The sequence below is a fragment of the Brienomyrus brachyistius genome, chromosome 12 (genome assembly GCF_023856365.1).
Source record: "Brienomyrus brachyistius isolate T26 chromosome 12, BBRACH_0.4, whole genome shotgun sequence".
In the NCBI taxonomy this organism is placed as follows: Eukaryota; Metazoa; Chordata; class Actinopteri; order Osteoglossiformes; family Mormyridae; genus Brienomyrus; species Brienomyrus brachyistius.
This window is the reverse complement of record NC_064544.1, coordinates 25,291,867-25,304,572: the sequence shown is the minus strand read 5'-3', so window position 1 is coordinate 25,304,572 and position 12,706 is coordinate 25,291,867. Positions and strand designations below refer to the sequence as shown.

At 38.3% G+C, this 12,706-nt stretch overlaps 1 protein-coding gene across 2 annotated transcripts in view; it reads left to right on the top strand.

Moving 5' to 3' along the window:
• Window positions 1-1,848: 1,848 nt before the first annotated feature.
• Window positions 1,849-12,706, top strand: part of tbc1d19 (TBC1 domain family, member 19) — a 36,049-nt gene continuing 25,191 nt past the window's right edge. For both annotated transcript variants that reach the window (XM_048971902.1, XM_048971901.1), the window contains exons 1-11: window positions 1,849-2,041; window positions 2,442-2,514; window positions 2,963-3,008; window positions 8,631-8,706; window positions 8,810-8,884; window positions 9,130-9,193; window positions 10,105-10,151; window positions 10,236-10,346; window positions 10,460-10,532; window positions 10,883-10,921; window positions 11,498-11,610. In XM_048971902.1, coding sequence (XP_048827859.1) covers window positions 1,949-2,041; window positions 2,442-2,514; window positions 2,963-3,008; window positions 8,631-8,706; window positions 8,810-8,884; window positions 9,130-9,193; window positions 10,105-10,151; window positions 10,236-10,346; window positions 10,460-10,532; window positions 10,883-10,921; window positions 11,498-11,610 — 810 coding nt within the window. In that variant the 5' untranslated portion in view covers window positions 1,849-1,948. The remainder of the gene's footprint in view (window positions 2,042-2,441; window positions 2,515-2,962; window positions 3,009-8,630; window positions 8,707-8,809; window positions 8,885-9,129; window positions 9,194-10,104; window positions 10,152-10,235; window positions 10,347-10,459; window positions 10,533-10,882; window positions 10,922-11,497; window positions 11,611-12,706) is intronic.

The following is a 12,706-nucleotide window of genomic DNA, read 5'->3' as shown; positions in this document are numbered from 1 at the left end:
CCTACTGTGCGGCTCCTTCCCGTGAACTTGGGGTAAAACACTAACACCGCATTACGAAAACTCCGCCTTTGCTATACTTACGGATAGTTTTAACTTTTCGTTCAGTGGCCAAGACTACTTTCTAATTAGATTAAACCGTACCCGACCAGATAAAGATTTATAAGTATAAATATTAAATTTAAAACTATCCGAATTTTTCTTTCTATCTGGTAGGATAACTTAAAAAAATTAAAAATATGCGATGAGATTTATGTAAAACTGAAGGCTGATAACTTTTCCACGGAGTTATAAAACGTTTACTAATATTATTATTAATATTAATACAATATGGGTAAAAATAACGAAGGATCGAGTGCTAATATTTACAGTGCATAGTTCAGAGAAACATTATTATTTAAGTGTATTCCACACACAAAACGCAAGTGGAATAGGCCTATGTTTGTACAATACGAAAAGAGAGTTAGAACCTGACATGCAGATGTGATAGAATCCTGTACGCAGTTCATTATTATAGACTGGTAAAAACAAATAATAATAAAAAACGTGAGGCCTTCTTGGTAGCTTTTTCATACGTCCCTTCAATTTCGGTTTTGATTTATTGTGACTTTATTACTCAAATCGCTCTGACCCAGTTTCAACGTTACCAATTTGCAACTTTGATACTTGTCACTGTAATTCTACCCTCTAGGATCTGCTAATTGTACCCTAGCTGAACATGAATGTGTACCTTTGTAACGTACAGGACCCTGGGGAAAATTTTTGTACCATTGGGGGCATTTTATTGTTGTTTGTACCTTTGGGTACAAAACTTCACCTGGGCTGTAGCTATTCCACACGAAAGAAATTGATTTCTTTCAATATTTTTTACATCTTGCAATATTGCCTTTTCAGGTGACAGAATATTTTCAGCTGAGTCTTTCACTGAAATTCTTCTCACTTCAGATGAGTCCGTGATAAAACTGTCATAATCAGGATTAATTGCACAATACAATGAATCATGCAGAAAAAAATAACTGTCTGTGGAAACGCAGACATAGAAGGCATGTGGTCACCCAGCTGTCCCAGTCTTTCGCTGTATACATTTCAGAGCCTAGCAGACAGTGCTGAGAGAAATTGGTTATTTCCCCCCGTTTATCGGAGAGTTTGAACCATTCTTACCACGACGTTTGACAGATATGCTCTACGCGTAATATATCCGGTTATAAGCCTGCCAGTATGTTTAATTTCCATTATTTCAAGACTTAATAAATAGTATATTGTGTATGCATTTGTATATGTTATACTTAGTAAAGCAAGATAAAATCAAGACAAACACTATTGCAGCGATCCCTGTGCAGGACCACAATATTATTCGCTTTATCGTTATAACAGCAATTAAGTGCAACAATAGATATCCTGATTTTAAGTACTTATACGATGTATTATATAGGTATTACAATGCAGTCCAGTTAAATAGGGTGCATACTGATGAAGTGGGACAAAGGGTAAACTGGGACACTTACACGTTTGGTACACTTATATCTCTACGCCTCTATGGTCTATTAATCTCAGTTCTAGAGTTTTCAACACTAAATACTTTTTTTGTTTTCATATTTATAATAAATAATAATATATTTAAGATGAGACAGAAAGTAAAATTTAAAGAACTGTCCCAATTTATCAATATTCACCCAATACACTGAAAGGACCATGTCCTTTTATCATCACGGAACAAATTACACGCCAAAGAGTAGCACCATTTCGTAGTTAGTAGTAATCCGCATTAACATCTGTGTGGGCAGCACCACTATTAGGAACTGATATTCGTTATCTCTACTTTCCGTCGGCGATTTCTTCGGCTGGCACTCACCACGCAGTTGCTTAGTTACCGCGAATGGAGCGGAAGTCAAATGGACTGCTGAAATAAGATTGTTCCCCGGAATAAAATAACATTAATTGAAAGTACGTGATGGATGATGAAGTGGGGGTGGACATAATTGCTCACGTTGTCCAGCGACTAAAGGGCAATCATTTACATTCTCACCTGGAAAAACAGGCCAAAGTAAGTAACGTGTAATGCTATGTCATGTTAACCCTCTGAACGTCCAACTAGTTAGCGTCTTGAAATGACTGATGATTTAACATGCATCAACACAAATTCTAACGAAAATTTATTGTAAACAAAGTATTAAAACAATTTCCGTATAACTAAATATTATGTATCAGGAATTGCTTGGTTAGGGACACGTGAAATGTTTGGCTAGCTGAATAGACTCATGGCTAAAAAAAAATAATCAGAATTTAAGATAACCGTTCCTTTGTACTATAAAACTTGAAACAATTGGTAAATATTATAGATAAATAATACTTGTCACAAGAAATACTTTTAGCTGAGTGAATATTTGTTAACACTGAATATATTTCATATATCTTCATGGTTCATGGTGACATTTTTCTTGCAGGAATGTTTACACAGACCAGAGATTAAACGCGAGTGTCTCAAAGATGACGTACGGAGTTTTCTAAAGGAAACTGGTAAATGCTGCTTGTGTCTTTGGAAGCATTTTTTTAATCTTCTCCTGTATCTGTCTAGCTCGTTTTCTAAATCGCTACATTTGGACTCACAATGCAGTGGTTTACGTCACGTCGACGGAGTGCAGTTTTCTGAATATCTGACCGAATTTGTAAATTATCTGACAGCAATTCGTAATATTAAATTTTGGATGGGCATAAAATAATAATTTTAGTGAGTTAAAAAGAACAGTCACAATGTACACTGAAGTATAAAAATGTCATTTGCTTCAGAATTTCAGCAAAATTCTTGTACGATTTGGTGATTGGTTATTAGATATCAGTGTATCATAAACTGGGGGAGAAGGCTTTCACTATACATTTACATCAATGTACCAGTAACAACTTTTTAAACCATGGCATCAGATTAATAGTTTCGTTTCTTGGTATATTGAAATGCTCTCTTTAACAGGATGGGAGAGAAAGCTGCAGAATGCAGTCTATCGGGAGTTGCACACGTGAGTAGTAAATAGAATAAAGTGTTTTTGGACTGTCGCAGACGCATAAAATTTTAAAAGATTTCACACATTTTTGTAAAGATCTTATCCGTGACATTCTCTAGACTGTGTATTATAGAAAATATAGCATATGACTACCTTGTAGTGTTTTCAGTTAGCTAAAACTAATAAATTATATTGATGATAAATGTGTAAGTTGAACTTCAACTAATAATAATATTAGTTCATAATAATAATAATAATAATAAATCTTTCTATAAAGATGAGAGATTAGTTTTCTTATAAATAGCTAAGCTTATTGTTTCTGTACAACACATATTGGTCTTAGAAATAGTCTCTGTATTGAAGTAGAAAGTGATAAAATGATTAAATATACAACACAATGTATCAGGCAAATGATTACAGCCAACAGGTCATAATCATTATCCTGTGAGACGCTTGTAACATTTCAACAGAAGAAAAAAAAATAACAGATATGCCATATACAGTGTCCGTGCGTGCGTGTGTGAGAGTGAGAGAGAAAGAGAGAGAGGACAGCTTTGCTGTGACTTGAAATAGATTCTATTTGTGTTACATTCTGTTGGAGGGATGTTCTATGAAATTCGCCATGTTTTTTCTTGGAAAAACCTTGCAGAAACATTTTGCTAGGATAAAATCTGGTAACTGGAGTGGCAGTGTATAATTTTACTGTTCACCAAAACATTCTCTGAAATGGAAAGAAAAGGGGAGCCTCAGACACTGATTCCAAATATATTATATGGGTGAAGATGTGGACCAGTCACATTTTATATTTGTTTACCTGTATGTTTAAATGGTACATCATGCCACCAGGTCTACAAGCCCGAATTCCTGAACAGCAGCTTAATGCATACAATCAAGATCAAATGTTAGAAATAACTTGGAAGAAAATTTGCTGGTAACAGCTGGTTTGAGTATTGTTAGCTGCTAATCTCCTGATATTTTCACACATATAATGGTCTCATCCAGTTTACACAGTGCAGAAAACAAAAAAAACATCCAATGAGTGACAGTTCTTTAGGTGGAAATACTTTCTAATGGGAGGTCAGAGAAGAATGGGCAGCCAAGGCTACAGTAACTCATGAATCACATTTTGCAATAATCATGAACAGAAAAGCATATCTGAAAAAAGAACATGTCAATCTTTGAAGTGAATGGGCTATAATAGGAAATGACCACATCAGGTTTTACTTCAGGCAGCTGTGAACAGGAAGCTGAAGCTTCAGTGGGCCCAGATTCACCACAGCTGGACAGTTCAATAATGGAGAAATGTTGCTTGGTTTGATAAATCTTGATTTTTGATATGAGATGCAGATGGTAGCATCAGAATTCAGCATAAACAACATGAAGCCATGGATCCAACTAGCAGTGTGTCAACATTTCAAGTTGTTGATAGTGCTATAATGATGTGTTTTCTTGGCACACAGAGGGCTGCTGAATACCAATATACATTGCACAAATGCCACAGCCTATTTGAGTATTGGTGCTGATCTTGTGTGTCCCTTTATGCCCACAATTTACATTTCTTTTGATAGCTCCTTCCAGCAGAATAATGCACTATGCGACAAAGCACAAGTCATGTGATTCCATGAGCATGACAATGACTACTGTGTACTTAAATGGCCTTCCTGGTCACTAGATCTGTATCTTTCAACGCACCGTTGGAATGTGGTGGTATGATAGATTTATAGCATGAATGTGTGGATGACAAAACCTCACCAATTATGTTATGCAACATAAAACAGAGTCTCTAAGGAATGTTTCCAGCACCTTATTGAGACTATGACAGTATAGGTCTTTCCCAGTACAGTTGTATGTCATATGCAGGTTTAAAAGCAAAAGGATACATATAAATACAGTAATAAAACCGTAGTCTTTTAAATTATGGTTTTAACAGTTTATGGAGATCTGGGAGCATGTTAAAGGCATTTAAGAGTATCTGAGCATCCATTGTTGTATACCAGTCAGGGTCATGGTGAGCCTAAACTTATTCCGTGATGCATAAGAACATGAGAAATTCACAAATGAGAGGAGGCCATTCGGCCCAAAAAGCTCATTTGGGGAGAACTTAACTAATAGCTCGGAGTTGTTAAAAATGTTTCTAGCTCTGGTTTAAAGGAACCCAGGGTTTTAGCTTGTGTTACACTAGCAGGACTATTCCATATTCTAACTACACACTGTGTAAATAAGTGCTTCCTCAAATTCATTTTAAAATGTTCTCCCGCTGTTAGAATCTTATATACCTGGATCATGTCCTCCCTTAGTCTCCTGTGCCGAAGGCTAAACAAATTCAGCTCAGCTAACCTCTCCTCATAAGACATTCCTCGAAGACCAGGAGTCATTCTTGTAGCCCTACACTGCACCCTTTCCAAGGCAGCAATGTCCTGTTTAAGGTATGATGACCAGATCTCCACACAATATTCTAGGTGGGGTCTTACCAAGGAATTATATAATCGTAGCATCACTTCCCTTGTCTTAAACTCTACGCACCTAGAGATGTAACCCAACATCCTATTGGCCTTTTTTATTGCTTCCTTACGTAAGAGTGGGACATGGAAGCATCAACTGGGGTCTTTTTCATAATCAGCTACCTTTATTTCAGTGGAACCCATAAAATATCTGTGCTATATATTTCTGCTCCCTACATGGATTTCCTTTCATTTATCTATGTTAAATTTCATCTGCCAGGTATCAGCCCAATCGCTACTTAAATCAAGATCCCACTGTAGCCTCTGTGCTGCTAGTTTAGTATATGTTACACCACCCACCTTGGTGTCTTCTGCAAATTTAACCAGTTAACTGTATGTATTGGTGTCAGTATCATTAATGTAAATTGGGAACAATAGTAGTCCTAAAATTGAACCCTGCGGTACCCCACTATGAACGCAGTCCCACTGTGACATTGTGCCTCCAATAATTACTCGCTGCTTCCCGTCAGTTAATCAGTTTTCGATCCAAGCTGCTACAGTTCCTAAAATCCCTGCAGCTTTGAGCTTAAGCAAGAGCCGTTAGTGGGATACAATATCAACGGCCTTCTGGAAATCTAAGTGGATCACATCGTAGGCCTTTTTGTGATCATGGGACATACACATTCTGTGGGCAATTTAGAGACATCAACATTGGCAGAACATGCAAACTCCCGGAATGGGAATCAAACCTACAATCCTGAAGGAGAGAAGCTGAAGGGTTGTTACTGTGCTGCCTCTACTTAGCTAATAAGCAACATTTGTTCAGTATATTGCGATGCAGTAGCTCAGCTGGAATTCATTGCATACCAGGTGGGCACAATCAGCACCACGCATGCTTCCAGTAACCATGGTTTCCTTACAGGCAGCCACTAAAAAAAGGGCATGGTTCACGGCTGATAATTGCCCCACGGCAGTTTTCAGTGTCACGGCCTTATATCATGTATACAAATACAGTGAGGATAGAAGGAAAAACCAAGCAGGCTGTGCCAGTGAATCTGGGGGGACAACCTCCCTTAAGGGACTGCTGCCTTCAGCTTACCTCCTTTGGTATATTTCCCCCTTATTTTCCCTTAATAAATTTGCCCTTAGGGGGGATTTTTCCTATACCTTGCATCTTTGTCTGCAGAGGCTCTTTACCTGATGCAGTATGAGCTTTACAGATGCACTTCACATGTCTTTTTTCACATTCAGGTCATTGTCAGTAATTTTAAAACAAATCATGTAGCAGAAGTATTTATTTACTATTTCCAAAAAGCTCCTATAGGACAGTTGCAATGGCATTGCACAATCACCTTGCACTACCATTCATCATCAGGTATGGTAATGTAGTACTCCGAGTATATGAATGCAAATAAGTAATGTCAAATTGGGCTTTATTGTGACACCAGTCATATGATGAAGTGCACATGCACCTAAGACTTACTGTAGGAGGGTTTGAGATAGAGGTTGAGAGGTTTGATAGCAGTAGTGGCTATATAGGGAAGAGGGGGTGACAGGGCCATCCTGGTAATACACTGTTGTCCTTTTTTTGTCTGCTGCTTTGCCATTTGTTTGCATGCTCATCTTAACTGATCTTGCATTATAATAATTTTTGTTTGTTTGCTAATGCTTAGTTTTCACCGACTTGGGAATCCTAGTACATTACACAGATTTTATGTACAAAGATTATCTCATTACAAATGACACCTGTCAAGGGAGCAATTATATGCTAGGCAAGTGAACTGTCAACTTTCGAAGTTGATGTGTTGGAAGCAGGAAAAATGGGCAAGCATAAGGGTCTGAGCGACTTTGACAAGAGCTAAATTGTGAGGGCTAGACAAGCAAGTCAGAGCATCTCCAAAATGTAGGGTCTTGTGGGGTGTTTCTGGTACACAGTGGTCAAAGGAAGACCAACTGGAGAATCAGTGGTGGGGTGTGACCACACATTATGTAATAAATGCCGCGTCATGTAATAACTTGACAAAATGTAACAACTTTGTAGACTACATTTTAATTTTATGTTGAAACATTACTCTATTATTATCATCATCTTCATTTTCATCATTCAATTTGCTGCATTCTGTCGTTATTACATAATGACACGTTATTACATAATGTGTTGTTACATGGGGTCATGGATGCCCATGGCTCACTGATGCGCTTGGGGAATGCACGAAAGGGCCTGAAATTCTAGTTCAGTTTGAGATTTCAATTTAATTTCAATTTTCAGTTGATTAAAAATTTCATCTTAAATTTTTGAATTTTAATTGAATTTACCGCACACTGTTTATTTGATGGTTTAGCCAACCCATCTGTGAAACATAGTTTACCATGTGACACAAGTACACTATTTTTAGCTTTTTTTAAAAAAACAGGTTCGCTAAGTGGTTAGAAAAGATCAATAAATTTTTTTGTTTAAGATCTAGTCACTAAGTAAAAATACACTGAGACAGATAATTGACAAGGAAGTGAGATATTCAAGCAACTCTGTGATGTTATGCAGACTGAAGTTGCTATGTTTCACATCAGTCTGGCTTTGTTGCAGTCTCTGAACATGCAGGCATCATATGATCGGTACTTTCTCATTTGTTCTGTCACTGCAATAATAGTGTTAAGTAGTGTTGCATCATAATTCATGCTATAACTCTGAAAAGCTTATCGTATATATAATTGTAACTGGTCACGATAAATTATTGTCATATTGCCCACCACTACCTGTAACTGGCATTTTGTCCATGATTTACTTTGTCACCTGTGCTGCCTGGGATAGGCTCCTTGCCCCCCTGACCCTGTCCAGGATAGGCACTTGGAAGATGGATGAATAGAAGAGATCTTTTAAAACAGGTGTCAGTAAAGTGTGATTTAGTAATCAGCATAATATTCAAGTGGTGGTATAATTCATACAAGAAAAATGTACATGATGCTCAGCCTTATCCCATAACAATGTGGTAATAAATATATGATAAAACTGAAACTAAATACTACCAAGTGTTACAAATAGTGAACATGTTTTATGTGAACAATATGCTTGTACTTAAAATGATAATTACATGAAGGTAAAGTATTCCTGGTTTGAATTAAACGAACAAGCTAACGAACATAATTGAGTTATACTCTGTAAGAAGACGATTCTTATTGTGTTTTTTGCTTCTTTTAGTTTGCCCCCTCCCAGCCATACTGTTTCCCCTCCTGAACACACAAAGGAGCCTTTGTCTTACATGCGCAAAGCCCAGGTAAGCATCAGTAGTTAGTGTACTCTGGGGAGCCAACATTGATGTTCTTTTGTGCTGTATCCATCAGTAACAAATGTTCTTAGAATATTTATTTTAACTGCAGGCATGCTGGGAAAAGAGGATACTGAAAAGCTTAAACAGCATGTGCACAGAGCTTGGGGTCCCATTAGCTCGCAAGGTACGTTCAGTTTCTATAGTCACATAAAGTATGTGGATGGCCTGAGTCACACCAAGCTTTTGTACACCTTGCTGACTTGATTTATGTAACTTAAATGCTGAGCATTTAGGTGGTCTTTGTTCCACCAGTGATACAGGATAAAGGCTTTAGTGGGTTGTGTAGTTAGGGTAAAGTGTTTAGTGGTTATGGTGGTATGAATAAGAAAGAGTGGATATTTGACATTGTGCTTGCTCTGGACCTTTCAGAGGCCAGTTCGTGAGCAGAAGGAGCTGGTCCACAAGTGGACTGAGATGGGAACCAATGAGCCAGGTGCTGTGCCGTCATAGTCCAGACTGGTTTATGGCTTATCCAAGATCAACATTCTTCACATGGTCCTGCCTGACAAACCTTTGTATTAAAGGCGGCTGGTCCATAGAGGTTGAGGAGGTAGAGCTACTTCTAATTTTGAGGGTGAATTATAAAACAAGAAACTTATTATTATAAATTAAATTTTACATTTATTTATATGTTCTCTCATTGTTTTGGGAAAAAAATCATTCTTGTAATATTGTGAGAACAATCTTCTTCCCTTCTCATTTTTTATCTACCCACAACGACTAGTACAGTATAACTAGACAACTAGATTCTGATGGAAAAAAAATATTCATGTTATTAGAGTTTTATTTATCAGCAGATATCAAGCACCAATCTGTTCAGGTTAATGTTTTAAACGAGCTTGCACCTTTGGTAGGTTATGATAATGAAAAATCACCATTTCATTTATTAGTTTCCTAGAGCCATAAACAATGCTCTTTTTATATCCACTGCAATATTGACTTTCTCAAACACTCAATGTTCAAGTAAATTTATTTTCTCCAATTATTGGTGTAGTTTTGAAAGTCATGTGGTCTACATGTAGCAGTTACACTTTATGTATACTAAATAAAACCATTTGCAGTATGTTCTACTTGTACTCTATTTACACACAGCAATGTCTGCTTTGTGTCTAAAGCAAGTCTGCTGAGAAAAGTATGTGTCTATTCAGTGAAACATTTATATAAAATCATTATATTATAACAATGATATCTCTTAAGTGTAACATAATTTTTAGGCACATTCGCCAAGTTGAAATGTAAAGTAAACTGTAGTATTTAGAGTGATAACCACCACCCTTGCTATACAAACACGCAGAAGCAGGTTGTTGATTTGTGGAAAATTACTGTCTTCTTTCGGTTCAACAGACCTGAGCAATTTCCGGCCTGTTTATGCCCCTAAGGACTTCTTAGAGGTAGAGCTCCTTTACTTCTCTCCATTCTATCTGTGACCATACCACATGATTGGAGGGACAAATGTAGTTGTTACTTGGTTTCAGATGCTGATCAGTTTGCGAAACGCCAACCATGACAGCAGTGATGAGGCCAGTTGCAAATCTCATTGGGGCCTGATTCAAGTGCCCCTTAATGTCAAGAATATCCTTGAGATGGTGTGTGCTTTTTTAAGATGAGTAGAAAATGAATAAACCAATTTTATTTACACACATACTTTTATGTGTCGTCCCACAATTAAAGTTTTACTTTTAATTTTCTAATTATTTAGAGAAAAGTCTTTGTAGAACTAGGTCTGGGAACAAGTCAGCTTGGCATCGATGACAACATCCATATCACACCAGGTAAAGAGAACATGTCTGTTTACACAACATTTTTGTATTACCAGTTGGTAATGGTGTTGCCATAGTGCCGAAAGAATGCATTATATCAGATGTATGCATGTGAAAAGGTTCTTTTATAATACTTTTATAGCACGTGAATACTAGCTTAGCAAATGAAACAAAGTATGTTTAGCTATGTGGTTCTGTGTCATGTCAACCAACTGCAAATTAAAAATGCATATATTTTACAAAAAAATTGTCTCTGCACAAGTTTTCTGGAAATTTGTTTATGTGGCTGATAAAAGAATCTGAAAAGTATCCTTGTCCCCAAATACTTTTAATTTTTCTTTCCTTCCTCTACCCATGTACAGATCTTTTTGAAAATGAGCATGTTCGCTTGGGGAAGCGAGGTGAGTAGCCTGGGTTCCACTTAGATATGTCACACCTTGTGATTCTGAGACTGGTTGCATATTTGTCCACACTGTAGGACTGAAACAGACATGATAGCTGGGGGATGGTTCAGTGCAAGACTCTTCACCCCCTTATGGCTATGGATCCAGTGCTGTGTAAACTTGGCCGTACACCCATCACTATCTCCAGTGGTGCTGTCTTGGCTGTCTAAGTGTGCTTTCTGAAGCTTCTTTAACAGGGACCATAAATTGAGCACAATGTAAACATTGATGTCCTTGATGCACATTAATCAAACTTTAGCCCAGCATATAAAAACAAAGAACATACACAGTTTTAAGAGTTTTTACTCGGGGTTAGGGGTTATTATGGATGAATGGCAAGGCTTGCCTGGGAAATGTTTTCTGGGTGTGGGTATGAACTTCAAACATCTCTGTGTTCCAGAAAAAAAAATGCTTCTGACTAAAATGGAGGAAAGAGGGGTGGAAATTTGTTTTTCTCATGTCCATGATTAGATACGTTTAGAGGACTGTGCTTGAATTCCTCAGATTAATTAACTCTGCAGATCTCTCTTATAGTGGTGAGCGAGCAGGACAGCGCAGCTGCACAGCAATACAGTCGACAGGGTTGTCCCACTGGCCTCCGAGCTACCCTTTGGGCTCTCATTCTCAACTGTGGCAATGACCTTGAGGTATGAGGACTGGACATACTTCATACAGTGATGTGACAGAATGTATGAACACATGCACTTGCTGTCACACTAACAGCTCATACAGTCATAGGGGCCTAGTATCACAGATTGAGTTAGAAAGGCCTGTGGCAGAACAATTATACAGTGGGCCCTGAGGCAAAAATGAATCATACCCCTCCCTTTCCAAGTTCACACCTAGAGCCTGCCTGCACCATTTGCAGCAATTGCAGATGATGAAATTTAAGTACCCACTAAATAACGTACCCATCATGCACTCTAGGCCAGTTCAGGTCAAATTAGGGAACATGCACTGATGCAGCGTGTTGCAACATCCACCACATAACGAAAAACTTCAGAATCGTGGTTGGCGACAACCCTCCAGGCAGACACACCTTCCAGAAATGGCCAGCCAGGTGTTACGTGGGCATCCTCTTGGCCTGGTCCAGTTGCTCGGGTCTTCAGCAACAAGTATCCTGCGAGCCAGATCAGCCTCAGGGAAACACACCACATGGCTGTGGTGCCGTAGCTGATGCTCCCTCACAATGCAGGTAATGTGCCTCATTTGGGACTCCTCTAGTGACTCAATGTCAAACCAGCGGTACCCAAGGATTCTCTGAAGAAACACAGTACTAAAGGAGTCCAGTCTTCGTTTCAGCTCACTGGATAGAGTCTGTGTCTCACAGCCATACAGCAAGACAGGGAGCACCAGGACTCTAAAGACTTGGACCTTTGTCTTCTTGCAAAGATATTGGCAGCGCCACGTACCCCTTTCCAGCAACCTCATGACCCCCCATACTCTCCCAATCGGTCTACTGACTTCAGAGGAAGAGTCACCAGAGACATGAATGACCGATACCAAGGTTAGTGAATCTCTCAACGAGGTCAACATTCTCCATAAAGACAGACACATTACTGATGGCTGTGCCTAAGAAGTCATTCAAAGCCTTGATCTTGGTTTTTATCCAGGACACTTGCAATCTCAGACACTCAGACTCCTCGCTCTGTCTATTGAAAGCCCTGATCAAATCCTCTATGGACTCTGTGACGATTACAGCATCAAGTAAATCAAGATCCTTATATCTTCCTTCACCAACAG